The sequence below is a fragment of the Carcharodon carcharias genome, chromosome 32 (genome assembly GCF_017639515.1).
Source record: "Carcharodon carcharias isolate sCarCar2 chromosome 32, sCarCar2.pri, whole genome shotgun sequence".
Classification (NCBI taxonomy): domain Eukaryota; kingdom Metazoa; phylum Chordata; class Chondrichthyes; order Lamniformes; family Lamnidae; genus Carcharodon; species Carcharodon carcharias.
This window is the reverse complement of record NC_054498.1, coordinates 645,001-672,881: the sequence shown is the minus strand read 5'-3', so window position 1 is coordinate 672,881 and position 27,881 is coordinate 645,001. Positions and strand designations below refer to the sequence as shown.

Here is a 27,881-nt window from a genome sequence, read left to right as displayed (position 1 = left end):
TGGCAATAGTACTGAAGACTTGTGCTCCAGAACTTGCCGCACCCCTAGCCAAGCTACCACATTGGCATCTACCCGGCTATGTGGAAAATTGCCCAGATATGTCCTGTACAAAAAAGCAGGACAATTCTAAACCGGCCATTTGCCACCGCATCAATTCACTCTCGATAATCAGTAAAGTAATGGAAGGGGTCATCATCAGTGCTATCAAGCAGCACTTGCTTAGCAATTGTCACGGAAAAACGGAGTGAACACTCAGACCCTGGAGGCTTGTCTAGGAAGTCTTTACTAAAGTCGTAATATCATGGACAGCCTAGTCACATACAACGGAGCGAACCAGTCTCTGACTAACACCTCTTTACACACATAGATATAGCAAAAGGTTCGTGACAGAAACTTGGGCAATTACAATAGTTTCAAATGGCTTCAAAGGATGGCGATCAGTGTTAATGATTTAACGATTAGACAGGACAATGTCGATGGTTCAGGAAATGGACAGGACAATGTCGATGGTTCAGCAAATAGACAGTGCTAATTGGTTACATATCCTGGGCAATGCATACACAATAGTTTTTTTTCCTTAGATTTTGCCACTGTACATCCGGAGCCCCATAGTCTGGGAATTTTGCGCTGGCCCTTTGGTTTGCTAATTTATGTGCTGGCTGTGTGACTGTTTGGGGACATTCTACAGTAATTTCATTATATATGTATTTTAAGTTTATTTTTCTCACAAGTATAGGTGTATTTTATTTATTTCACAATTGCACGTGTATTTTATTTCATTCACAGTTATACGTGTATTTCATTTCATTCACAATTATACAGGTATTTTATTCCTCCACAGCAATAAACTCTCTGATGCCCAGTTTGGGTTCCGCCAGGGCCACTCAGCTCCTGACCTCATTTCAACCTTGGTTCAAACATGGACAAAAGAGGTGAACTCCCGAGGTGAGGTGAGAGTGACTGCCCTTGACATCAAGGCTGAATTTGACCGAGTGTGGCATCAAGGAATCCTAGCAAAACTGGAGTCAGTCGGAGGGAATCGGGGAAAAGTCTCCACTGGTTAGAGTCATACCTAGCACCAATGAAGATGGTTGTGGTTGTTGGAGGTCACTCCAGGACATCACTGCAGAAGCTCTTCAGGGTAGTGTCCTAGGCCCAACCATCTTCAGCTGCTTCCTCAACGACCTCCCTTCCATCATAAAGTCAGAAGTGGGGATGTTCGCTGATGATTGCACAATGTTCAGCACCATTTGCGACTCCTCAGATACTGAAGCAGTCCATGTCCAAATGCAACAAGACCTAGACAATATCCAGGCTTGGGCTGACAAGTGGCAAGTTACATTCGCACCACAAAAGTGCCAGACAACAAGGGAGAATCTAACCATGATCCCTTGACGTTCAGTGGCATTACCATCACTGAATCCCCCACTATCAACCTCCTGGGGGTTGCCATTGACCAGAAACTGAACTGTACTAGCCATTTAAACACTGTGGCTACCAGAGCAGGTCAGAGGCTAGGAATCCTGTGATGAATAACTTGTATCCTGACTCCCTAAAACCTGTCCACCATCTACAAGGCACAAGTCAGGAGTGTGATGGAATACTCCCCACTTGCCTGGATTAGTGCAGCTCCCACAACACTCAAGAAGCTTGACACAGTCCAGGTCAAAGCAGTCAGCTTGATTGGCACCACACCCAGAAACATTCACTCCCCCTACCACCGATGCACAGCAGCAGTGTGTTCCATCTACAAGATGCACTGCAGGAATTCACCAAGCTTCTTTCAACAGCACCTTCCAAACCCATGACCACTACCATCTTGAAGGACAAGGGCAGCAGATAGATGGGAGCACCACCACCTGGAAGTTCCCCTCCAAGTCACTCACCATTCTGACTTGGAAATATATCGCCGTTCCTTCAAGATCACAATCCTGGAACTCCCTAGTAGCACTGTGGGTGTACCTACACCACATGGACTACAGCAGTTCAAGAAGGCAGCTCACCATCACCTTCTCAAGGACAACTAGGGATGGACAACAAACGCTGGCTCAGCCAGCGAAGGCCACATCCCATGAACGAATAAAAGACAAAATGGTTGTCGTTGTTACTGGTTAAAAGGCTAACAGCCTTCTTGGGATTATCCACGTTCTAATAACTTTTAAACAAAGGATCTTTACATTGTTTGAGTTAGTCCTTTTCGTCACTACTTGACGTGTTATGATTTGTACAGAACTGTAGTTTACATTCAACTAAGCTTATCCATCATGCTTTGCGGCTATGTTACATGTAGAAAACAATTTTAACTGATATACTTAAGGATGTGACAACTAAGTTCTAACAGTGCTATATTAAACTCAGTCCTACACCTCCTTTCTTGAATAGTGGTGTTACATTTGCGGTTTTCCAATCAGCTGGGACCTTTCCAGAATCTAGGGAATTTTGGGAGATTACTATCAATGCATCCACTATCCCTGCAGCCACTTCCTTTAAGACCCTAGGGTGTAAGCCATTAGGTACTGGGGATTTGTTAGCTTTTAGTTTTATTCTTGTCTGCGATATTTTTATAACTAATAAAACAGTTCAAAGAAAATTGAAAAAATATCTTAAATTTCCAAAGACTTTTCTCCTGGGTTGCTTGCAGCAGCCCAGATTTATCTTTAAATCCTAATGACTTCAGGACAATCCTGGAGGGTGGAGAACCAGAGAGGCAGGTTTACCTGCAATCATTCCTGAACAGACTGTTCTCTTGGGTCAGGGAGCAGTTTTGTTCATTGAGGACCAAGCTATTTAACATTTAAGAAATGAGTAAATTAATTTGCATCCTTCCTACCTTCCTTCATTTAACTAATGTCTCTGAAATAGTACTTGGTGTTACTCAGAAGATTTTGTTTAATAAAGCTCATTTAAGATTACAATCTTTTAATCTGACCACTGTCAGTATGTGAACATAAATAATGACACTGTCCTTTGAGGGTTCCCATGTTTAAATTTACCCTTTCTCTGCTTGCTAGAATTTTTCTGTTTTCTCCCTCAGAGGTTCCCAGTAATGTAGATGCAGTAGCTCCAACGATAGAATGCATTGCAACTTAAACATTAGCAATGTGTTCAATGAGAGGTTGCACAGCACACAAACTTGGGCGTTCATAACCAAAGACTGTTGGGGAGAGGAGTCCCAAGGTTGAGCGAAAGAATAAGTCAGTAGGAAACACAAGTAGCAAGGGGACTGTGTAGATCAGGCTGGTGAAACTTCAGGAGAGTTGGAACAAGGAGTTCAGAACAGCTCAGATCTGAGTAGAATGTGATGAGAACAGCAGAAAATAAACATTGACTGTAAGAATTTAACAACTTGCTGCATTTGTTTCTGTTATCCTGACATTGACTGGAGCCACTGAGCAGTTTAGGCCAGGACTGTGCACTACTTCTCAACCCTCACTTTACTTCCATGTGCTTTTCAGGAGCAAGAATTGTTTTTCTTCCATGAGCTCAGCCCTGGAAGCTGCTTCTTTCTCCCGAGAGGGACTTCTATTTACAACACACTGACAGCATTTATACGGGTACGTACCTCACTTGCACAACAATTGTACTGCCACAGTTTATATTGTTTATAGAAATCATTAAGATGGGGCAATATATGGACAGGTGGAAGGGCTCCTTCCTATGTTCTAATTCTTTGAGATCCCTCAGTGGTTGCACCACCTGGTGTGGACCAGGACAGTCCCAGGTTCCACCTCTAGTCTGTGCTCACTAAGCAGCAAAAGGCTTCCATGCCATAGATTTAAAGAGGCAGAAAAATCTGCAGGAATTACTGTTCCTGAGTATTCTCACTGACCTTGTTTGGTTGAGAACAGAATGTGGCTCTGCTGTGTTACTTCACAGAGTGGAATAGCCTGTGAACTCTCACTGTCTGGGCTCATGTGAGGAGTAGCGATTTGCTAGTGGTACAGGTGAGGGTGAGAAGACTTGATCCTCTGGGGCAGCAGGAGGCAAATGGAGACAAAAGCTATCTTTTAAATAATTGTTTGTGTAGTGGCAGTCCCAAGCCTGGTTGGAAGAGGAGGGGGATTGGGCTAGCACCCTCTCCCTGTAAAATCTCATCACCGCAACAGAAACAGCAAGAAGTCACCATACCGGCAAACCCCATCAAAGAAAGGATGACACACCTGCAGATGAAATCTGCAAGGAAATCCAATCCCTGATGAGCCCAATCTTCAATGCCAAAATCAGCACCAGAATCAGCACCTAGATTGTCCGAACACTCATGCAGTGTGGGAAGATGCCCCATCTGCTCCAAAAATGAGATCCTATCGACTTGACATCTTGGTCATCAGCAAAATATGGTGGACAGGCCAAGGACGCATCAGCTGTACTCCAGGCAAAAAGACGACCAAACTCATGGAGTTAGCCTCATATTCTACAGATGCTCAGCACAAGCCTTAGTTGGGTGGAAGCCAGTAAGTCATCACCACCAGATCCTACACAAGGCACATCAAAGTCACTTGTGCAAATTTATGAACCAACAGAAACAAACTAAGCAGGATAAAGATGACTTTGACCATCAATTTCAGGACATGCTGGATGAGGCACGCAGCTAAGATATCAAACTACTGATCATGACCTCAGTGCTAAGCTTGATGGCAAGTGGCGAGGGCTGAATAGTACAATTGGACCCCTTGGGCCAGCAACAATGCTCAACGGAAACGGCAAATGTTTGTTGGCCTTCTGCAACAGCAATGGGTTTGACATTGGGAACGCCTTCACACACAAGGACGTCCACAAAAAAGACATGGAGGTCACCATATGGTAACATGCTGAATGGGATTGACTATGTATGCATTAGCAGCAGTTGGAGGATATCCCTACAAGATGTCCGGATGTGTTGAGGTGCTGATGGCTGATCGGATCACCACCTTGTGTGGCAACATCTACCCGAAGCTGAAGAAGGCAACAACTATTAAGTTACAAAGGCTATTTGCAATGGAGAAGGACAATGACAGGTCAGACAGTTTCCGGCTGGCCCCCTCCAACAGATTCAAAGTATGGCTGCAGTCAGGCAATATTAAGCAACAGTGGGACATCTTCAAAAGAGGGATTAAGGTGAACACAGAAGGTGCCATCAGACAGAGGAGAGGAACAGAGAAAGAATGATGGACCACTGACTCAATATGGAAGTTGATTGATGAAAGAAAGCTGGCAAAGAGCAAGACGGTTCAGGAAAAGAATATTGAGCAAACACTAGAAGATGATGTGAAGTACAGAAAACTGGATAAAGCCGTGAAGAGCTGCAGGAGAGACAAATGAGAATAGATAGAGTTCAAAGCTAGGGAAGCACAAGAAACAGCAAATTGGAATGACTCCGAGATGCTGTACAGGGTTGGCGCAAAAAGCAACATGGTACCAATCAAAGGCAAGGACAGTAGGATGCTATTAACAGATGAGGAGCCGGAAACTTTCTGGAGATCCTTAACTAGCCCACCTCAGCTGCATGCTTGAGTTTGGAGGTAAAAGGATATACTTGCATTCGAGGCGTTAACAGCAAAGGTTCACTGGATTGGCCCCTGGGCTGAGGAGGTTGTCCTATGATGCAAGGCTATGTAAATTGGACTTTTATTTGGAATTTGGAAGAATGAGAGGCAATCTCATTGAAACCTACAAAATTCCGAAGGGGCTTGATAGGGTGGATGCTGAGAGATGGTTTCTACTGACTGGGGAGTCTAAGACACGGGGTACAGAATCAGGATAAGGGGCCAGTCATTTAGGATGAGGTGAGAAATTTGTTCACTCAAAAGGTTGTGACTCTTTGGAATGCTCTACCCAAGAGAGTCGTGGATGTTCCATCGTTGAATGCATTTAATGTTGGGGTAGACAGATTTTTGATCTTGCAGGCAATTGAGGGATTGGGCGGGAAGATGGGGTTCAATGTTAACTGTACGCCAGTTGATGAAATTTAAGCTAAGGCACAGCACCTTTCTTTGCTGGAGAGAGCTTATTGACAGTTCATAGTCAACACTGCTCACGTGCCAGTCTCCTGTAATCCCCATTTATAGGTGTTCCAATACCCATCACCTGTTTAACAACATAATTGATTTAAGCCTCAACAATGTAATTAATAAGACTTTGACATTGAAGCCCCAATATCAGCCATGATCGTATGGAATGGCGGAGCAAGCTCGATGGGCCATATGGTCTACTCCTATTTCTTGTATTATTGTGACAACACTGCACCTCAGAAGCTAAAAGTCAACCCTGTTCAGAAGTATGAAGAGCAACCAAGGGCCTAAAGAACAACAATGCACCTGGGTTCGATGAGATACCAGCAGAGCTATTGAATCATAGCAAGACTGAGTAGTGTTGACTATGAACTGTCAATAAGCTCTCTCCAGCAAAGAAAGGTGCTGTGTCTTAGCTTAAACTTCATCAACTGGCGTACAGTTAACATTGATGTAGAATCTGTGTGAGTAAAGTTGAGGAACCAAAGTTCAGGTAAAAAAACCATAATAGCAGTTATGTATAGGCCTCCGAACAGTAGTCAGGATGTGGAGCACAAGATACACTAGGAGATAGAAAAGGTGTGTAAGAAAGGCAAGGTTACAGTGATCATGGGGGATTTCAATATGCAGGTAGACTGGGAAAATCAGGTTGGTAGTGGATCCCAAGAAAAGGAATTTGTGGAATGTCTACGAGATGGCTTTTTGGAGCAGCTGGTGGTGGAGCCACTAGGGAACAGGCAATTCTAGATTTAGTGATGTGTAATGAGGCAGATTTGATAAGGGAGCTTAAGGGGAAGGAACCCTTAGGAGGAAGTGACCATAGTATGATAGAATTTACCCTGCAATTTGAGAGGACAAAGCTAGAATCAGATGTAACGGTATTACAGTTGAATAAAGGCAACTACAGAGGCATGAGGGAGGAGCTGGCCAGAATTGACTGGGAGTTGAGCCTAGCAGGAAAGACAGTGGAACAGCAATGGCGGGAGTTTCTGGGAGTAATTTGGGAGATACAGCAAAAATTCATCCCTAGGAAAAAGAAGCATACTTAAGGGAGGATGAGGCAACCATGGCTGACAAGGGAAGTCAGGGACAGCATAAAAGCTAAAGAGAAAGCATACAATGCGGCGAAGAGCAGTGGGAAACCAGAGGATTGGGAAGCCTGCAAAGACCAACAGAGGACAACTAAAAAAGAAATAAGGAGGGAGAAGATTAAATATGAGGGTAAACTAGCCAGTAATATAAAAGAAGATTGCAAGAGTTTTTTTAGATATATAAAGGGTAAGACAGAGGCAAAAGTGGACATTGGGCCGCTGGAAAATGATGCTGGAGAAGTAGTAGTGAGGAACAAAGAAATAGCGGAGGAACTGAATAGGTACTTCGCGTCAGTCTTCACAGTGGAAGACACGAGTAACATCCCCAATGTTCAAGAGAGTCGGCGGGCAGATGTGAATATGGTGGCCATTACCAAGGAGAAGGTGCTGGGAAAACTGAAAGGTCTGAAGGTGGATAAATCACCTGGACCAGATAGATTACACCCCAGAGTTCTGAAGGAGATAGCTGAAGAGATAGTGGAAGCGTTAGTGGTGATCTTTCAGGAATCACTGGAGTCAGGGAGGGTCCCAGAGGACTGGAAAATCGCTAATGTAACCCCCCCTGTTTAAGAAGGGAGTGAGCCAAAAGACAGGAAATTACAGGCCGATTCGCCTGACCTCGGTCGTTGATAAGAGTTTAGAGTCCATTATTAAGGATGAGATTTCAGAATACTTGGAAGTGCATGGTAAAATCGGGCAAAGTCAGCATGGTTTCATCAAGGGGAGGTCATGCCTGACAAATCTGTTAGAATTCTTTGAAGAGGTAACGAGTAGGTTAGACAAAGGAGAGCCAATGGTTGTTATCTACTTGGACTTCCAGAAGGCCTTTGACAAGGTGCCGCACAGGAGGCTGCTCAGTAAGATAAGAGCCCATGGTGTTAGAGGCAAGGTACTAGCATGGATAGAAGATTGGCTGTCCGGCAGGAGGCAGAGAGTGGGGATAAGGGGGTCCTTAAGAGAATGGCGGCCGGTGCCTAGTGGAGTTCCGCAGGGATCAGTGTTGGGACCACAACTTTTCACTTTATACATTAATGATCTAGATGAAGGAACTGAGGGCATCCTGGCTAAGTTTACAGTTGTTAGAAAGATAGGTGGAGGGACAGGTAGTACTCAGGAGGCGGGGAGGCTGCAGAAGGATTTAGACAGGTTAGGAGAATGGGCAAAGAAGTGGCAGATGGAATACAACGTGGGGAAGTGTGAGGTCATGCACTTTGGTAGGAAGAATAGAGGCATAGACTATTTTCTAAATGGGGAGAGAATTCAGAAATCTGGAGTGCAAAGGGACTTGGGAGTCCTAGTCTAGTATTCTCTTAAGGTTAACTTGCAGGCTGAGTCGGTAGTTAGGAAGGCAAATGCAATGTTGGCATTTATTTTGAGAGGACTAGAATATAAAAGCAAGGATGTGCTGCTGGGGCTTTATAAGGCTCTGGTCAGACCACATTTAGAATATTGTGAGCAATTTTGGGCCCCATATCTCAGGAAGGATGTGCTGGCCCTGGAGAGGGTCCAGAGGAGGTTCACGAGAACGATCCCAGGAATGAAAGGCTTAACATATGAGGAACATTTGAGGACTCTGGGTCTATACTCGATGGAGTTTAGAAGGATGAGGGGGGATCTGACTGAAATTTGTAGAATACTGAAAGGCCTGGATAGAGTGGACGTGGGGAAGATGTTTCCATTAGTAGGAGAGACTAGGACCCGAGGGCACAGCCTCAGAGTAATGGGAAGACCTTTTAGAACAGAGATGAAGAGAAACTTCTTTAGCCAGAGAGTGGTGAACCTATGGAATTCATTGCCACAGAAGGCTGTGGAGGCCAGGTCATTGAGTGTATTTAAGACCAAGATAGATAGGTTCTTGATTGCTAAGGGGATCAAAGGTTACGGGAGAAGGTGGGAGAATGGTGTTGAGAAACTTATCAGCCATGATTGAATGGCGGAGCAGACTCTGATGGGCCGAATGGCCTAATTTCTGCTCCTATGTCTTATGGTCTTAAGGTCTAAGAACACTGCCACAACAGAGCTCACGGACTTGTTCAACAAGGTCTGAATGGCAGTGAATATCCCAGATAACTGATAGTCGTCAAGCCAAAGAAGGAGGAACTTCAATACTTGCAACAACTGGAGGGGCATAACACTGTTGTCAGTACCTGGCAGGGTGTTCAGCATGGTGCAGCTGAACAGATTGAAAGTAGAAGGAGATGATACCCTTTGAGAAGAACAGGCAGGACTCCAGGGTGCCAGATCATGCAACGCGCAAATCTGTATGATCTGGAACATCATAGAGCAGAGCCTAGAGTATCAGAAGCCACTTGTTGTGGACTTCATTTATTTCAATAAGACTTTCGCCACCATCCATTGGCAGTCACTCTGGTACATTGCAAGACAGTATGGCATCTGGAGCGGTATATTAATATCTTCAAGGCCCTAGACCATGACTTCAGCTGTTGCGCCAAGGCCAGTAAGGGCACCATGGACTCCTTCAGCATCATCATAGGAATATGGCAAAGCTGCATAATCTCCTCATTTCTTTTCTGTTTGGTTTTTGATTTCATCATGAAGAAGACGATCATGGGCGCAGACTTCAGCATCCCGTGGCAGCACCATTGGTTGTCGGTCTTGGATTTTACAGGCACCATTGCCTTGCTAGCCAAATAATCGCGTGCACCCCAAGACATGACCACCAGTTTTGACAGTAACAGTGCCAAGGTTGATCTACATATCAACTGTGAGAAGACCAAGATGATGACGACTAGACAGCAACAAGGCCCACCCACCACCCACCATTGGGTAAGAGAACATTGAAGAAGTTGGCCATTTCCCATAGCTTGGAAGAGCATCTTCAGAGACGGTGATGTAGAGATGGGTGGCCACACAAGAATTAGCAAAGCAGCATTGGTCTTCCAGTGGGTCCATATTGTGTGGGTATCCAAAACTACCAACACCGCCTTGAAAGCTGCGATTCCACATGTCCATAGTAGTACCAACTGCAATGCGTGCCAGCGAGATATGGAAGCAAACAGCAAAGGCATCATGTAAGTTGGATGTCTTTCACCAGTGCTGCCTATGTAAGAAGTTGGGTATCATATGGAGAGACAACATTTGCAGTGAGAAAGTGCTGCAGTGGACTGGTCAGATTGTGGGATATTGACAGGACACATCCTTTGCCTCTGGGCGTACACCTCAGTGTGGCAGTTGAGTGGACATCACGGGGCAAGGCAAAATAAGACCCGGGGAAGTACGTATAAGGAGGACTTCCAAGAGCGGGACACTACCTAGGCTAGAGCAAAAGTGATTGCTGTAGGGTGGGGCCGGTCAGAGTCTTGTTGCCTTTTGTCCTGCATGGAACCGGAGGGTCTGTAAGTCTGAGTAAGTAAGTTGTGGAGGCTGGTACCTGTCCGCTTGGCTAAGCGAGTAGGATTTTCTGAATCAGAAGGTCGTGATTTCAAACCCCACTTCAGAAAGTTGAACACAAAAATCAGATTGACAATTCAGTTGTGAGGGAGTATTCCACTGTCGTGGGTATTGATCTTTGGATGAGACAAACTGAGACTGCCTCTCCCTCAGGTAGGATTTGAAAGATAGCAAGGCATTTTTTGAAGAAGATCAGTGACCTCTACCATTTAGAAGAACAAGGGTAGCAAATGTGTGAAAACACCACCATCTGCAAGTTCCCCTCCAAGCCACACACCACCCTGACTTGGAACTATAATGCTGTTCCTTCACTGTTGCTGCGTCAACAACTGGAGCTCCCTCACGAATAGCACTGTGGGTATATCTACACCACATGGACTGTAGCGGTTCAAGAAGGCAGCTCACCACCACCATCTCAGGAGAAAATAAGGATGGGCAACAAATGCTGGTCTTGCCAGTGATGCCCACATCCCATGAAATAATTTCTTAAAGTTGCTGTTTGCAGTGCTCTGGCAAATACCTATCCCTCTGATAATGTTATTAAAGCAGATTGTTGTCGTTAATCATATGCTGTTTTGTGGGATTATGCTGTATGCAAATTGTGTAAAATCTTTACTACATTGGAACATTGGTGACACTTCACAAGTACTTTATCACCATAATGCGTATGGGATTCCCTGAGGTTGTGAAAGGTGCTGGAAAATTACAAGTTTGGGCTTGATTATTGATCTGTACTTGTTGCAGGAGGAGTATCATAGACGTGGATTCACTGAAGTGGTGTCTCCAAATATCTACAACAGCCGTCTATGGGAGGTTTCTGGCCACTGGCAGCACAACAGTGAGAGCATGTTCAGCTTTGAGGTAGAGAAGGAAGTATTTGCACTGAAGCCCATGAATTGCCCAGGTCACTGGTATGTGTTAAACACGGAATATTTAATTCTTTAAAAAATTTTGGAAGATATTTTGATAGTTTGTCGGGGGTCAATTTGTAATGAACATTTTTCTTGAGGTGAGGGATATTTGTTGCCATTCTAATTCCCCAGGAGTCAGGCAGACGGTGTGGATGTGCAGTCACCTTTAGGGGCTGGCGGGGATTGCCGACTACCTTCATTAAAAGTCACTGGGGGTTTTTGCAATAATCCAGCAACCTGTACCAATGGGACGGGCTCTGCCTGAACTCCCCCATGTCTGAATGGAAAAAGAGGGAGGTGGGAAAGGCTTTAAACTAGAAAAAGTGGTGGTTAGGTGGCAGGCGGGGATCTACAAAAACGTAAGCAGCTTTAAACGTAAGCAGTTGATAAAGTAACGACGAGCGTGGGATTTGAACCTACGCGTGCAAAGCATAATGGATTAGCAGTCTTAACCTCAGCCACCTCGTCACGAAGCTCAACTTTATTAAACTTCCTTCTATACTTTTTGCATTCATTAACTGTTGAAATAAATGGTCCTCTTTTGTACAGGTCCTGAATATTCAGCCACATCTCTAATTATGGAAATGTAGTTTGTCAATAAAATAATTTTCCATCACATTAGTTCAGGAACTGTGGTAAATGGACTGATGTGAGTAACTTCAATACTTCAACATGATATTGAACATGTTTCTACACTGTGTGAAAATCCACCGCGGAAAGTCTGGGACATACTTTAATTTGGAAGCAAAAAGAAACTCTTTCTGGCTCACTGTAAACAAGAGAATATAACAGGAGAACATAGGAAAGAATAAAGTAAGGAAGGACGTTAATAGCAAGCGAATAAATAGAAAGATAGAATAGGAGTCTAGAAAGTTAAACAATGTGAGAGGAAATCCTATTAAAATGAATAAAAATGTCTGAACAGCAGTGCACACATTATCCATAATCAGATGGGGGAACTGGAGATGATCGTGTGTTAGGGGGAACTGGAGACGATCATGTGTTGGGAGGAACTGGAGACGATCATGTGTTGGGAGGAACTGGAGACGATCATGTGTTGGGAGGAACTGAAGACGATCATGTGTTGGGGGGAACTGGAGACGATCATGTGTTGGGAGGAACTGGGCGCAGTGGGGATTCTGAGACATAAAAATCAGGACTGGGAATTTAACATTGCAGGGTATAACATATTTAGAAGAGATAAAGTGGAAAAATGGGGAGGTGGAGTAGCTTATTAGGGATAACATGGCAGCAAAAAAAGGAGATGCATCGCTCAGCAGGGCAAAAATAGAATCCATGTGGATAGAGATGAAAACTAATAAAGGATTAATAAATGATTTGGAGGAAAATGTAACTGGGCTAATTAGTAAGTTTGCAGATGCCACTAAAGTTGGAGGAGTTGCAGATAGTGAAGAGGATTGTCAAAGGATACAACAGGATCTATATCGGTTGGAGACTTGGGCAGAGAAATGGCTGATGGAGTTTAATCCGGACAAACGTGAGGTAATGCATTTTGGAGTGTCTAACAGGCAGGAATTATACAGTAAATGGCAGAAACCTTAAGTGCATCGATGGGCAGAGGGATCTGGGTGTACAGGTCCACAGGTCACAAAGTGGCAACGCAGGTGGATAAGGTAGTCAGGAAGGCATATGGCATGCTTGCTTTCATTGGCAGGGGTATTGAGTATAAAAGCTGGGAAGTCATGCTGCAGCTGTATGGAACCTTGGTTAGGCTACACTTGGAATATTGCGTGCAATTCTGGTCACCACATTACCAGAAGGATATGGAGGCATTGGAGAAGGTGCAGAGGAGGTTTACCAGGATGCTGTCTGGCCTGGAGGTTATTAGCTATGAGGAGAGGTTGGAGAAACTCTGATTGTTCTCAGTAGAGCGACGGAGATTGAGGAGCAACTTGATAGAAGTTTACAAAATTATGAGTGGCATGGACAGAGTAGATAGTCAGAAGCTTTTTCCCAGGGTGGAAGAGTCAATTACTAGGGGACATAGATTTAAGCTGAGAGGAGATGTGTGGGGCAAGTTTTTTACACAGAGGGTAGTGAGTGTCTGGAATTTGCTGCCAGAGGAGGTGGTGGAAGCAGGTATGATAGTGATGTTTAAGAGGCAGCTTGACAAATACACGAATAGGATGGGAATGGAGGTATATGGACCCCGGAAGTGCAAAATGTTTTAGTTGACGAGCAATATGATCGGCACAGGCTTGGAGGGCCGTAGGGCCTGTTCTTTGTTCTTTGTTGATTAATCACACTAATAGGTTTTGTCTACAGACCATGTAATTGTGGAAGGGAGGTGGAGGAAGAAATATGCAAACAGATTAGGGAATTGAGTAAAAAACATTGAAAAATAATTAGGAGGATTTCAACTCCCTTGATATTAATTGGACAGAGGAGATAGGCATAGCGGATAAGAGAATGGAGTTCCTACAGTATATACAGGACAACCTTCTAACCCAATATGTACAAAAATCCAACAAGGGAAGATTTGCTGTTAGATCTATAAACGGGGAATGAACCAGAGCAGATAAAAGACATAAAAGTAGAAGAATATCTAGGCAATAGTGACCATAATATTATGCGCTTTAAGATAATGATAGGGACTGTCATAATTATGACAAAAACCAAGTTAGTAGGTTGGAGAAAAGCTGATTTTCAGAGGCTGAGAATAGAACTTGGCAAACAATGATGTAGAACAGCAATGGGAAACATTTAGAACAGTGTTCAGAGTACAAGGAAAATATATTCCACAAAGAGGAAAGAACAAACTAAACACTAGTGGGTCTCCATGGATGAATAAAAACATAATGGAACAACTGAGGGTTAGGAAAGAGGCATATATTAAGTACATAGATAGCAGAGGAATGCAGGATAAGAGAGAATACAAAGAGATTAGGAGAGAAGTAAAAAAATTCAATTAGGAAGGCAAAGAGAAACTGAAATTAAATTGTCAAGGAGCTCAAAACAAAATAAACAAGTATTTTCCAGGCACATCAATAAAATAAAAAGACTGCAATCAGAATAGGACCATTAAGGGATAGACAAGATAATACCAAAGGTAACAATAGACAAATGACAGAAATATTAAATAATTATTTTACTTTGGTAGGGGAGAGAGAGCAAGTAGACATGACATTGAGTGATGAGATGAGTACATTTTAAATGCAAAATAAAGGGGATGCATTCAACAAACTAAACAAACCCCAAAGAGGACAAGGGCCCTGGTCCAGATGGATTGCATCTGTGTATTTTAAAATAATCTAGGGAAGAAATCGTATAGGTCTTATTGCTCGTACTGAATAGTTAATTGGAAAATGTGTCATGCCAGAGGACTTGCAGATAGCTAATGTAATTCTTATATTTAAGAAGGGACGCAGAACATGCCCGGGGAATATTATTAGACTAGTCAGTTTAACATTGGTGGTAAGAAAATCTTGGAACCCTTATGAAAAGAGAGATTAGAAGAAAGTCCAGAAATGAGAAATACTCCAAATGGATTTCAAAATGTTAAAATCTGGGCCAATAACATTGAATTTTTGATTGAGTAACAGAGAGAGTAGACAATGATTATGCAGTAGATGTAGTTTATTTGGATTTTCAGCAGGTCTTCGATATGGTATCTCAGACTAATGATTAAGGTCAGAGAATGTGGAAGCTTGGGACATATCACAGAATGGATTGCTAGCTGGCTTCAAGACAGAAAGCAGAGAGTGGGAGTAAGTGGGAAATTAGTATTATTAAGAAGGTTGTATTGGAGAAATTAATGGGACTGAAGGTCGATAAGTACCTGGGACCTGATATTCTACATCCCAGAGTGTTTAAAGAGGTTGCTATGGAGATGGTTGATGCAATGGTGATCATCATCCAAAATTCTATAAATTTTGGAATGGTTCCTGCAGATTGGAAGGTAGCAAATGTCACCCCACTATTTAAGAAGGGAGAGAGAGAGAAAACAGGGAACTACAGACTCGTTAGCTTTATATCAGTAGTAGGGAAAATGCTGGAATCAGTTATAAAGGATGTGACAAATGAACATTAGATGATAATGATCTGATTGGCATAGTCAACATGGATTAATGAATGGGAAATCATGTTTGACGAACCTGTTGGAATTTTTTGAGGATGTTACTGACAGAATTGTTAAAGGGGAGTCAGTGGATGTAGTTTACTTGGATTTTCAGAAGGCTTTTGACAAAATCCCCCACAAGAGGTTAGTTAGTAAAATTAAAGCACATGTGACAGGAGGTTATATACTGGCATGAACTAAGGATTGGTTAACGGGCAGAAAACAGTAGAAATAAACGGGTAATTCTCACAATGGCAGGCTATGACTAGTGGGTACTGCAAGAATCAGTACTTGGGGCCCCAGCCGTTCACAATATACATCAATTATTTGGATGTGGGGACCAAATGTAATATTTCCAAGTTCACAAATATCACAAAGCTGGGTGGGAATGTGTGTTGTGAGGAAGATGCAAAGCAACTTCAAGGGGATTTGCACAGAGTGAGTGGGCAAGAAATGGAATATAATGTGGAAAAATGCGTGGTTATCCACTTTGGTAGGAGGAACAGATGTGCAGACTATTTCTTAAATGGTGAGAGATTAGAAAGTGTAGATGTACAAAAGGATCTGGGTGCCCATGGAGCCATAGAAAAGTTATGGTGCAGAAAGAGTCTGTTCAGCCCATCGTGTCTGTGCTGGCTGAAAATACTAGCCACTCATTCCAATTTCACCTTCCAGCACCCAGTCTGTAGCCTTGCAGGTTACAGCATTTCACGTGCAGATCCAGGTACCTTTAAATGAATTGAGGACTTCTGCCTGAACCACTAATCCAGACAGTGAATTCAGTGCCAGTAAATTCCAGACATCTACCACCCTCTGGGTGAAAAAGTTTTCCCTAATATCCTCTCTAATCCTTCTACCAATCACCTTGACCTCTCCACTAGGGGAAACAAGTCTCTCCTGTCTACGCCACTCATAATTTTGTACACCTTGTTTTGTGTCCGCATCAATAAGTCACTGAAAGCTAACATGCAGGTGCAGCAAGCAGTTAGGAAGGCTAATGGTATGTTAGCTTTTATCACAAGAGGATTTGAGTATAGGAGTAGCTAAGTCTTGCTACAATTGTATAGAATAAAAGCAAAATACTGCGGATGCTAGAAATCTGAAACAAAAACAGAAAATGTTGGAAAAATTCAGCAGGTCCAACAGCATCTGTGGAGAGAAAAACATAGTTAACGTTTCGAGTCCATATGACTCTTCAGAGCTCTGAAGAAGAGTCATATGGACTCGAAATGTTAACTCTGTTTTTCTCTCCACACATGCTGTTAGACCTGGGGTTTTCCAGCCTTTATTATTTTGTTTCAATTGTAGAGAACCTTGGTTAAAAAGCACATGGAGTACAGTTTTGGTCCCCTTACCTCAAAGGATACTATTGGCATAGAGGGAGTGTAGCAAAGGTTCACCAGACTTGTTCCCGGGATGGTGGGACTGTCCTATGAAAAGAGATTAGGAAAATTGGGCCTGTATTCTCTACAGTTTCGAAGAATGATCTCATTGAAACCTACAAAATACTTAAAGGAATAGACAGGGTAGATGCAGGTAAGATGTTTCCCTTGTTTCGGGGGTCTAGAACCACAGGACACAATTTCAAAATAAGGGGGAAGTCACTTGGGACTGAGATGAGAATTTTTTCACTCAGTGGGCTGTGAACCTTTGGAACCCTCTACTCCAGAGGGCTATGGAAGCTTAGTCATTGAGTATGTTCGAAGCAGAGATTGACAGATTTCTAAATACCAATGACGTAGAGGGATATGAGGGAAAGTGCATTCAAGTGGATGATCAGCCATGCTCATATTGAATGGTAGAGCAGGCTCGATGGGCTGAATGATCTATTCCAGCTTCAATGTTCCTAATGGGTAGCTGTTCAAAGCAGCAGAAGGTGGGAAGTGGTGTTCCACAACGAACAGTGTTGGGACCACTGCTGTTCACAACTCATGTTAATAACTTGGACTTTGAATCAGAAATACAATTTCTAAATTTGAGGGTGTCACCAAATTGGGTGCAGGGTGGATAGTCAAATACTGAGGATTGCAACAAATTATAGGAGTACATTACTAAGCTTTCAGAATGGGCAAATAATTGAAGTTCAATGCAAATAAATATGAGGTAATACATTTTGGTCAGAAGAATAGGGAGGTCACTTATTTGGGAGATGCAAGTCTAGGTGGGGTAGAGGAACAGAGGGATCTCGGAGTACAAATACACCAACCACTAAAAGTTATACAGCAGGATAGGGCCATTTTAAAAAACAGAAAAAATGAAAACCAAGCATTATTTTCAGAGAGATAGAATTGAAAAGTAGACAAGTTGTATTAATCCTGTATCCAAAAGGATATAGAGACACTGGAAAAGATGAAAGGTGAGAAGATTTACAAGGATGATACCAGAGTTTCGTGGGTATGCATATCAGGAAAGAATTAACAGGCTGGGTCTCTTGAAAAAAGGCTGAGGGGTGACCTAATGTAGGTATTTATAATTATTGAAGGTTTTGACAGAATGGATACCGAGAGAATGTTTCCTCTTGTGCAGAAGGGAATACGAGAGGCCATCAATATAAGATAGTCATCAAGAAATCCAACAGGGAATTCCAAAGAAACTTCTTTATCCAGAGAGTGGTGAGAATGTGGAACTCGGTACCACGGAGCGTGGTTGAAACGAATAGTACAGATGCATTTAAGGGGAAGCTAGACAAGCATTTGAGGGATACAAAGGTAGATTGAGGAAAGAGGAGAGGAAACTCGAGTGGCGCATATGCACCACCATAGAGTGGTTGGGCTGAATGACCTGTTTCTGTGCCAAATATTCTGTGTGATACTATATAACTTATGCCAGTGTCCCCACAATATTGGTACAAGCCAGAGCCCTTTTAGAGTTCAGCAATCCCCCAAACACGGATGACTCTAGATTCAGTTTAATGGATTTGTATCAATCTGTGGACCTGGGTTGATCTATGTCAGACTGAGACTGATTCCTGAAGGGAGACTTGGTTCTGAGTAGAAGTGGTATACCAGATTAATTGTGACAGAATGCTCTAACACACTGTTTCTATCAGTTTGATGTTTGACCATCGCCCACGGTCCTGGCGTGAACTCCCTCTGCGGTTAGCTGACTTTGGTGTTCTTCATCACAACGAGCCTTTGGGAGCATTAAGCGGATTAACTAGAGTGCGCCGTTTCGAACAGGATGATGCTCACATCTTCTGTACGATAGAGCAGGTGAGTGCAATACAGCATTCTGATCTCACTCACCTTTTTAACCTGTAGCAGAGGTTATAACTTGAGCAGAAATTGAAACTTAATTTAGATAATATTTTGTCTAAAGTTCTTATGCTGAAGAGTGAGAATAAAATTTTAACTTAGGATCCTTAAGGCGCTGATTCTCACCGGGGTACAGTTCCTGAAGACAATGACTGTCAACTGGGCACTATTGCTGAGGGCAGTTTCATGGCACCAGATGCCCATGAATAAAGAATGGAACTTTATTCTTGAGAGTTGAGCCTACGCGTTTATTCCAGATCTTTATGCAGGCCTGAGCTAGCAGGTGTCCCTGGCCAGAGATCAGGAAGACCCTCAGATGAGTTTTCCTTTTCCCAGCCCAAGGGCAGAGGTCAGTGCTGACACCTAATTACCATCACATCTGAGGTCAGTTTACTCAGCACAGCCCAGTGACCAAACCCCTGGCCATCCTGCTCCATCTGACACAGTGACTTCCTGCTTAGCACAATCCATCAGATGTATTCAGTTTGCAAAATGGCTTGTCCCTTTGCTGGTTTGGAGTTGGATGTTTTTATTCTCGTTTTCTTATTTCAGATTGAGGAGGAGATAAGGGGATGCCTGGACTTTCTCCGCTCGGTGTATGGTGTGTTTGGCTTCAGTTTCCAGCTCAACCTCTCCACACGGGCAGAGAAGTTTCTTGGAGATGTCAACTTGTGGCAGCAGGCGGAAAAGGCAAGGGATTGCTGGACTGTGCCGGTTAATGTGGAAAGACAGTGATTAGTACTGATAGTGAGTTGGCTTAACATCAATAGTGAGAAGCTGCATTCACCACTATCTTATCAGTCTTGCACCAGGGCAGCTGGATTTAACTTTTATGGAACGCCTTGTAAACCAACACTGGTTATCTGATACATCGAATTCTGGATATAAGAGCTATCGTGGCCCTATTGAAAAGGAGGTCTTCAAGCTGTTTATAGCACATGACCTACAAACTGTACTGCATCCAACCCTTGCTGTGCCTACCCTGGGAACGTTTGACCAGGCAGGGTAGAGAGAGCATATTCTGTATCTAACCCCTGCTGTACCTGTCCTGGGAGTGTTTGATGGGGATAGTGTAGAGGGAGCTTTACTCTGTATCTAACCCCCTGCTGTACCTGTCCTGGGAGTGTTTGATGGGGACAGTATAGAGGGAGCGTTACTCTGTATTTAACCCTGTCCTCTACCTGCCCTGGAGTGTTTGATGGGGACAGTGTAGAGGGAGTTTTACTCTGTATCTAACTCCATCCTGTACCTGTCCTGGGAGTGTTTGATGGGGCCAATGTAGAGGGAGCTTTACTCTGTATCTAACCCCATGCTGTACCTGTCCACAGAGTATTTGATGCTGACATTTGGAAAATGTGCGTTGTCTGGCACTCTCATTGAACTTCATTAAGCATGAAACCTATTAAAGCCAGATTTTAAACAAATGTAACAGAAAAATAAACTGAGTTTTGTTGTCTTATTTCCTGTGGTTTAGCAGTTGGAATGCAGTTTGAACAAGTTTGGCGAGTGCTGGAGACTGAGTGAGGGGGACGAAGCTTTGTGTGGACCAAAGGTTAGTATGGAGTGTAGCTCTGATGTAATCATCATCTGCTCAAAATTAGCAGAGATTTTCTGATTCTCTGATTTACTGCAGATCGACATTGAGATAAAGGACGCTGTAGGCCAATACCATCAATGTGCAACCATCCAGCTGGACTTCCAGCTACCCATTAAGTTTAATCTGACGTATGTTAGGTAAGTTCAGTTTGAAAATGTCATTGTGACTTCTCTGGATCCTGCTCGTTTCCTCATTTTAGTTTTGATTCCCCACTCCCCCGCCTGTTTGCACTGTCTGCAGGGTTGTTGGGTAGAGCAGTTGCGCTGTCACCACCGATGTAGGATCAAACTTTGCAGACTGGGTTAGTCTCACTTTCCCCATCTATCTGGCTGTGCTGATCACAGCTTGGGTAGCAATTGCTTTGATGGAACTGGCTTCAGAGCCAATGTTGGGGAGGGGGGAAAGATCAACTGGGGTTCTTGCTACTGACTATAGTTCAGCAACTCCCGTGGGAAGTGGTGTGTGGGATAGGATCAGATTTGATGGCACGATGCTGCACTGTTAAATAGCTAGCTTGGATTCATGTGTGAATAATGGTGACTGGGGTGAGCTTCTGGGCAGTGGCTGCTCCTTCTGACCAGCATCCCAGTAAAACCAGTGGTTTCAGAGAGGTGGGAGAGTAACTGGGCAGGTTAGGTTGGGTTGGTGGGGGGGTGTGAAGACTTGGAATTGGTGGTGGGAAGGCCTTTGTTTTGTATTGCTATCGCTGGTTCACTTTCCTGTTCTCTATAGTAAGGATGGAATGGATGGAAGTCGCCCGGTTATCATTCACCGCGCTGTGTTGGGATCGCTGGGACACATGGTGGCTATCCTCGCTGAGAACTACGCCGGGAAATGGTAATATTTCAAATACCAAACACTATAGAGAATGAGTGTCTCACTCAGAAATTCTGCTGGTCTCGCCCTCAGCTGGCCAGAGGTGTCTGGATCCAGAGTCAGAGTGTCGTTACAGTACCAGCTCCGTTCATGTAATGGAAATCCTCAACATGTGGTCTCTGTCATGCTGCAGCGATGCTTTATGTTTTATTTCTACAATGTAGATAACGCACTGAAGGCAATCCCACAATGTAGCATGGGAATGAAGTCATGAGTAGTACCAGATAGGGTTGGGATGGGTTGCTTACCATGAAGTGAATTGGATTGCTGACTCCAGATTGCAAGAACTTGCTGTAAATCCGGCACATTCCTGGCAACCACTCACACTCTCCTTCCTCCCATGGAAACAACAGAAACAATGAGTTGGTAAATTACTAACTTGAGTCTTTGTCCTGTTTAATGTTCCTATTCAAAAAATTAAACTTTGAAGTTGAATATGTTGACAATGCACTGGAGCTGCTATGATAACTGTTGAATTAAATGTATCCTTTCCACCGCCCCCACCAAGTAAGATAGAGTTCAATGGAAAAGTGTGGGTGCTGCTCTCTGTGACAGCTAAAGCTGTGCCTGATGCTCTGGTCCCCCTGACCGTCAGTCCCTTATAGCGAAGGCTGTAATGGTGATTTTTCTGTGCTCTGTCTGACTTTTCTTCCATCCCACAATCCAGTCCTGGTTTGGGCTCTTGAGCACTTTTCCAGTTCATGTTGAATAATTAGTAGCAATTTTCTGCTCTGGGCCTTTACCTATATGTACTTGATTGGCGTTTATTCCACAAGAAACCTTCCCAGTCATGGGGATTTCAGTCCTATCAGATCCTGAGGGTGAGTGCCTGGTATCTGAGGCTCTGTTAATACCCCTGGCATTCCTTGTATTCACTCCGTGTCCAGCTCTGTGTCACTTGCAGGAGTGGCCAATATGCTGAAATAATCAGCTATTCTGAGTATAACAGCACTGTTGATTGGAAGAAGGCAGCTGGCGAGTAAACATTATTAGGGGATTATTGATGTCAGTGCAAACATTGTGGAGCTTTAAATGGGAACAGATGGACAGTGAGGATTAGACCTGAGCTTTAATGATTTATCTCTCAACTGGTCTGCCTCACAGGGCACCCGTGGGAAAAGGTGACATTGGCCTATTTGCAAGCCTTTGTAATTATCCCCTTGAACTTAGATTCCTAATAGTCTTTCTCCATGCATTTCTCCCATCTACCCTCCCCATCCCACTTTTTTAATCCCCTCCACCCACTTGCTCAACCCTGTGACTGCACTCTCTCTGACATTTATAAACTGGCGGTAGGTATTTTCCCTCCCTGTGCTAAGGCCCTTACAGTTCGCAATGCAAGGATGCTACAAGTTATTAGATCACAGTCCATTTCCCTGCATCTGGCTCTTCAGCTGCAATTTGCTACCCCTTCTGCTTGTTCCCAAAACTACTAACTTGTCAAATACTTTTTATAAATGCATAAATTTACTGTTTATATCTGTTACCTATAAGGACATTGAAAGCCTGATTGATCTGATTTATGATCTGTTTGAATGTCTCAAATATTATTCACATTTATTATTAGAATCCTCTTGTAAATGTAATGGTGTCGTCTAGTCAGAAATGTCTGAAAGGGTGGTGGAGGTTAAGTCCTCATCAAACTTAACTTGCATTTGCACTCGGAGTGCCGTAACCTTCAGGCCTACAGAATAAGAGTTGGAACATGGGATTAGGCTGGATAGCTCTTTCTCAGCTGCCACAGACACGATGGGCCAAATGGCTTCCTTCTGTGCTGTAAATTTTCTATGTTTCTGAGATTAAACTCAGCAATGAGGTAGGAATTGAACTGCTACTGTTTGAATTTGACTTGTATCAAATATTTCTTTTTGTTTGAAGTTGAGTTCACTGCTGACATTGACAGTTTCAAATTGAAAATGTTCCATTTTGCAAACTATCATCCCTTAAGCCGAAAAATTTATCAAAAGCAAAATGAGAAAATGGAATACAAATGTAATGATCTCCATAAAGATTGATAGCTTTTGAAAAGTATTTCATACTTCATTAATAGTTGAAAGGATGATACAGCAAGATATTGGGTTTTCAGAATTTTACTGATTAAATTTTACTTAGTGTTTAGTTATAGTGTTTAGTCTATCTTTGTAGGCAACTTATATTTTAGCCACAAAGCAGAATATTCCCCTTTTCAAATAGTCGTTTGGTGGTATAGAACTTGAGAGTATTGCTGAAAAAGGAGACATGTCGTAACTTTTCGCTCATCAGGACACTTTGCAAGAATACCAATATAAGGGGGAAACAATTTATGCTGTGTGAGAAGAGAGTGCTGATTGGTTGGCAAGTGGACTCTGATTGGTAAAGGCATTGCCATAGAGATTGCACCAGTTGATGATGACTGACAGTTAACTGCCAGCATTGTTTGAAATTTAAGCCAAGCAGCTTGACCCTGATGGTGTATTGCCTGGACCAGAGGTCAGCAAATGGCTGTCACTTATTTTGTTTAGCTGAAACAGGTGCAACGTGTATACATGTTCTTTCTGTCTGCAAAGAACAGGGCTCTGTGTATTAATATATGTAGCTTCCAGTACACGCAAATGCGCCACATTGTGAGCTTGACTGATAATCTTAAATTGGTTGTCAGTGTAATTCTTAGCAGATAGAATTGTTTAGCAAATATTGTGCAAACACGGAATCACATCTATTGTTGGACATTGTGTTTTGAGCTTTGCAATTTGATTTCAATAAAAACCTGGAATTCAAAGTCTGATGATGACCAATCGACCAATGTCGATTGTCGTAAAAAGCTCTCTGGTTCACTAGTGCCATTTAGGGAAGGAAATCTGCCGTCTTTCCCTGGTCTGTCCTACATGTGACTCCAGATCCACAGCAATGTGATTGACTGTTAAAAGCCCTTTGACCAAGGGTAATAAGGGATGAGCAATAAATGCTCACCTAGCCAGCAACACCCACATCCCACGAATGAATAAAAAAAAATTGGGGATGTACGTACAATGATTGCACAATGTTCAGCCCATTCGCGTCTCCTCAGATACTGAATCAGTCTGTGTCCATATGCAGCAAGACAATATTCAGGCTTGAGCTGATAAGTGGCAAGTAACATTTGCACCACACAAGTGCCAGGCAATGACATCTCCAACAAGAGAGAATCTAACTACCTGCCCCTGTAATTCAATGCGATTACTGTTACTGGATCCCCCACTAACAACATCCTGAGGGTTACCATTGACCAGAAACTGAAGTGGACTAGCCATATAAATACTGTGGCTACAAGAGCAGGTCAGAGGCTAGGAATCCTGTGGTGAGTAACTCACCCCCTGACTCCCAATAGCCTGTCTGCCATCAACAAGACACAAGTCAGGAGTATAATGGAATACTCTCCACTTGCCTGGATGAGTGCATCTCCATTAACATTCAAGAAGCTCGACACCATTCAGCCAGCTTGATTTGCACCCCATCCATCACCTTCAACATTCCCTACCTCCACCACCAATGCAATGTGTGCCAAGTACAAGATGCGCTGCAGCAACTCACCAAGGCTCTGTAAACAGCACCTTCCTAACCCCGACTTCTACCACCTACAAGGACGAGGGCATCAGATGCATGGGAACGCCACCATTTGCAAGTTGCTCTCCAAGCCATATATCATCCTGGCTTGGAACTATGCTGATGTTCCTTCACTGTTGCTGGGTCAAAATCCTGGAACCCTCTCCCTAACAGCATTGTGGGTATTCCAACAACACGTGAACTGCAGTGGTTCAAGAAGGCGGCTCATCACCACCAGGGCAATTATGGATGGGCAATAAATATTGGCCTAGTCAGTGATGCCCACATCCCATGAACGAATAAAAAAACCCTTTTCTGGGATTTTGGAGACTGTCAATCTATTCACTGTTTGCACGCAGTCTGCTGCTATTGTCTCCAGCTGTAAGCACTTTGAACCATCTTCCCAGTAAAATACTCTGGGCCCCCTTTAATCTCTAACAATCATACCACTCAGAATTGCTGCCAGGCAGACTTCTGAACAGGTCACATGACCTCCATTTTTTACCTTGTGTTAAAGTCACAGTCCCAAAACTCAACAATCTTCTCTATCTTATTTGTAACAACAGTATTGAGAAGCTGAGATCAAACCCTGTAAGGGGCAAGTTCTGTCATTTCATTTGTATAAAATTCAAAGTTGTTAATTATTGTGAGTAATCTTGTTTCTGTTTTAATCTAGGCCATTCTGGCTGTCCCCCCGTCAGATTATGGTCATCCCTGTTGTACCAGGCTGTGAGGAGTATGGTCGAATGGTGAGCAGGGCTGTATGAGGCACTGACTGCTTAAACTTATCTTTATGTGAAGAGATCTTTAAGTATGTTTCTTTTAGGTTTGCCAAGAGTTTGTCGAAGCTGGTTTCATGGCCGATGTGGACCTAGATCCTGGCTGTTTGCTGAATAAGAAGATCCGTGATTCACAACTTGCTCAGTATAATTTCATTCTCGGTAAATTAAGTCTAATGCTCCCATTCTAATCTAAGATGTAATTTTGTCCAGTTTACACACCCCTCACTCCGTCTGCATGGTTGTTAATCTGCTGGGTCCACTTTCCAAAGATCCCTATAACAATCAGTGCTATCCGTGTATCTGTTCATTGTGGGATGTAAAGAGAACCTCTCCTGGTTACTCAGCCAAAACTGGCATGGTAAGTGACACCGCATTGATTCTGGGACCCTGATGCAGACCCACAAATATAGCTGTGATCTCTTACTGTTCTTTTTAATACAGCTTTATGTTTATTGTAGAAAATGTCTTGTAATTGGTTTTCTTTTCATGGGAAGAGAATCTTCCATTGCATCACTGTTCAACTAGCTCTCTACATACTTCCAGCTTTCAAAAATAGCAGTAAAATCAGGAGGTGTCCCAGTGTACCCCAAGTCAGTCTGGTGTGCTCCTATTTTAACACTCTGTTGGTAACATGGAATGGAATGACACAGGCTGAGATTCTCCACTGCAGTAAGTTTCAGTTCTGAGCTGTGCATGTAGGTGTTGGCGCCGATGGATAGAGGGTATCTCCAGCATTGCCGGTGTCGGGGCTGATGGACAGAGTGTATCTCCAGCATTGCGGGTTTCGGGGCTGATGGACAGAGAGTATCTCCAGCATTGGAGGTGTAGGGGCTGATAGACAGAGAGTATCTCCAGCATTGCAGATGTCGGGGCTTTTGGACAGAGGGTATCTCCAGCATTGCAGGTGTTGGGGCTGATAGACAGAGGGTATCTCCAGAATTGCAGGTGTTGGAGCTGATGGACAGAGGGTATCTCCAGCATTGCAGGTTTTGGGGCTGATGGACAGAGGGTATTTCCAGAATGGAGTTGTCGGCGCTGATGGACAGAGGATATTTCCAGCATGGAGGTGTCAGGACTGATGGATAGAGGGTATTTCCAGCATGGATGTGTTAGTGTGGTACGGACGAGGTGTTCCAGCAGCCTACTGTTGTGAAACTCTATCCAGCCAAAGGACAGCATTGCTATATCCTCACCAACAGAACTCAACCCAGAAGGAACTGTAATGGAGATAAAATGGAGTTCAGTCGAGGTCTCTGACGTTGCAATCTACATTTACTGGTGTGAGTGTACACATGAAATAGGAATCAGCTAGGATGGTTGTGGCGTAAAAGTTATTTTATTTCCTACAAAAATGGTGCCCCGGTCTCCCCCAAAGCCTCCCTCAACCACTTTCAATACCTGCACTGTCTTGGTTTGTTTAAATGTCTGCTGCAAGAACTTTGTTGCACCATTATTGAGCTACACTGAAAGTTAAGTCAATTTTTGTGAAACCTCTTTGCCTGCAGTAGTCGGGGAGAGGGAGAAAGTGAATCATTCAGTGAATGTCCATACACGAGATAACAAGGTACATGGTGAGCTTTCTGTGGGAGCAACTATAGAGAAAATGAAGAGGCTGCAGCAACTGCGTAAAGTAAGGGCTGAAGAGGAGTTTTAATTTCCCATCCTGTTTGCTGGATGGATGAATAGACTGTGAAAAACATTTAACAGAATCATAGAAGAACCCAGGGACTACTAGGTACTATTTAAATAAACCTCTCATTAATTGAAGCTGCGATGTTAATGTTCTGACCTGGAAACCATTCTGTAACGAAGATGTGAAGCTTGGCTAATCTGATTCTGGCACTTGTCTGTTGTTAAATGGAACGGAGATATTTAATTTCTAGCTATGCCTAACAAACAAAACACATGGATCAGTATCACAGCTGCTGCTCACTGCATGTCCTAGTGCATGGAGGAGATAAAGGTAAATTTAATTTAAAAAAATGCAGAATTTCACTTTTTATTGAATAAAATGTTGGCTGATACTATGCAGCTCCCTGGTTTTCTGACTCTGGTTCATGTGTGTCTTCTTCCGATAGTGTGTATGTGTGTTACTGGTTGTGGTCCTGAGATAGACAGTTCAGAAGATTCAGGTTCATTCCCAGATCTGTGCTGAGGTAGCTAATTTTCATATAATGTAAGCTCAAATGTTGGTTCTAAAAGCTGCTCTCTTTGGTTCATTTACATCACTGAGCCTTGAGTGCATGATGATTCAGTCCCATTCCGCAATAACTCGTCTTTTCCACTCCCCAGATACTGTAACTGCATAGATAGCACAGGGCAACTTTGAACCA

The 27,881-nt window shown here is 43.3% G+C and overlaps 1 protein-coding gene across 2 annotated transcripts in view; it reads left to right on the top strand.

Moving 5' to 3' along the window:
• LOC121272101 (threonine--tRNA ligase 1, cytoplasmic-like) overlaps positions 1-27,589 on the top strand; it is a 42,579-nt gene extending 14,990 nt beyond the window's left edge. The window contains exons 10-19 of one of the 2 annotated variants that reach the window (XR_005941848.1): positions 3,456-3,554; positions 11,234-11,400; positions 18,528-18,690; positions 19,285-19,422; positions 20,207-20,284; positions 20,366-20,466; positions 21,066-21,166; positions 25,443-25,515; positions 25,593-25,707; positions 27,054-27,190. Coding sequence is in view for 1 of the 2 variants with exons in the window: in XM_041178546.1 (XP_041034480.1) it covers positions 3,456-3,554; positions 11,234-11,400; positions 18,528-18,690; positions 19,285-19,422; positions 20,207-20,284; positions 20,366-20,466; positions 21,062-21,166; positions 25,443-25,515; positions 25,593-25,707; positions 27,054-27,202 (1,188 nt within the window). In the remaining variant the exon portion in view is untranslated. Of the gene's footprint in view, positions 1-3,455; positions 3,555-11,233; positions 11,401-18,527; positions 18,691-19,284; positions 19,423-20,206; positions 20,285-20,365; positions 20,467-21,061; positions 21,167-25,442; positions 25,516-25,592; positions 25,708-27,053 lie in introns of both variants that reach the window. The other variant, XM_041178546.1, reaches the window with a different exon arrangement.
• The last annotated feature ends 292 nt before the right edge of the window (positions 27,590-27,881 follow it).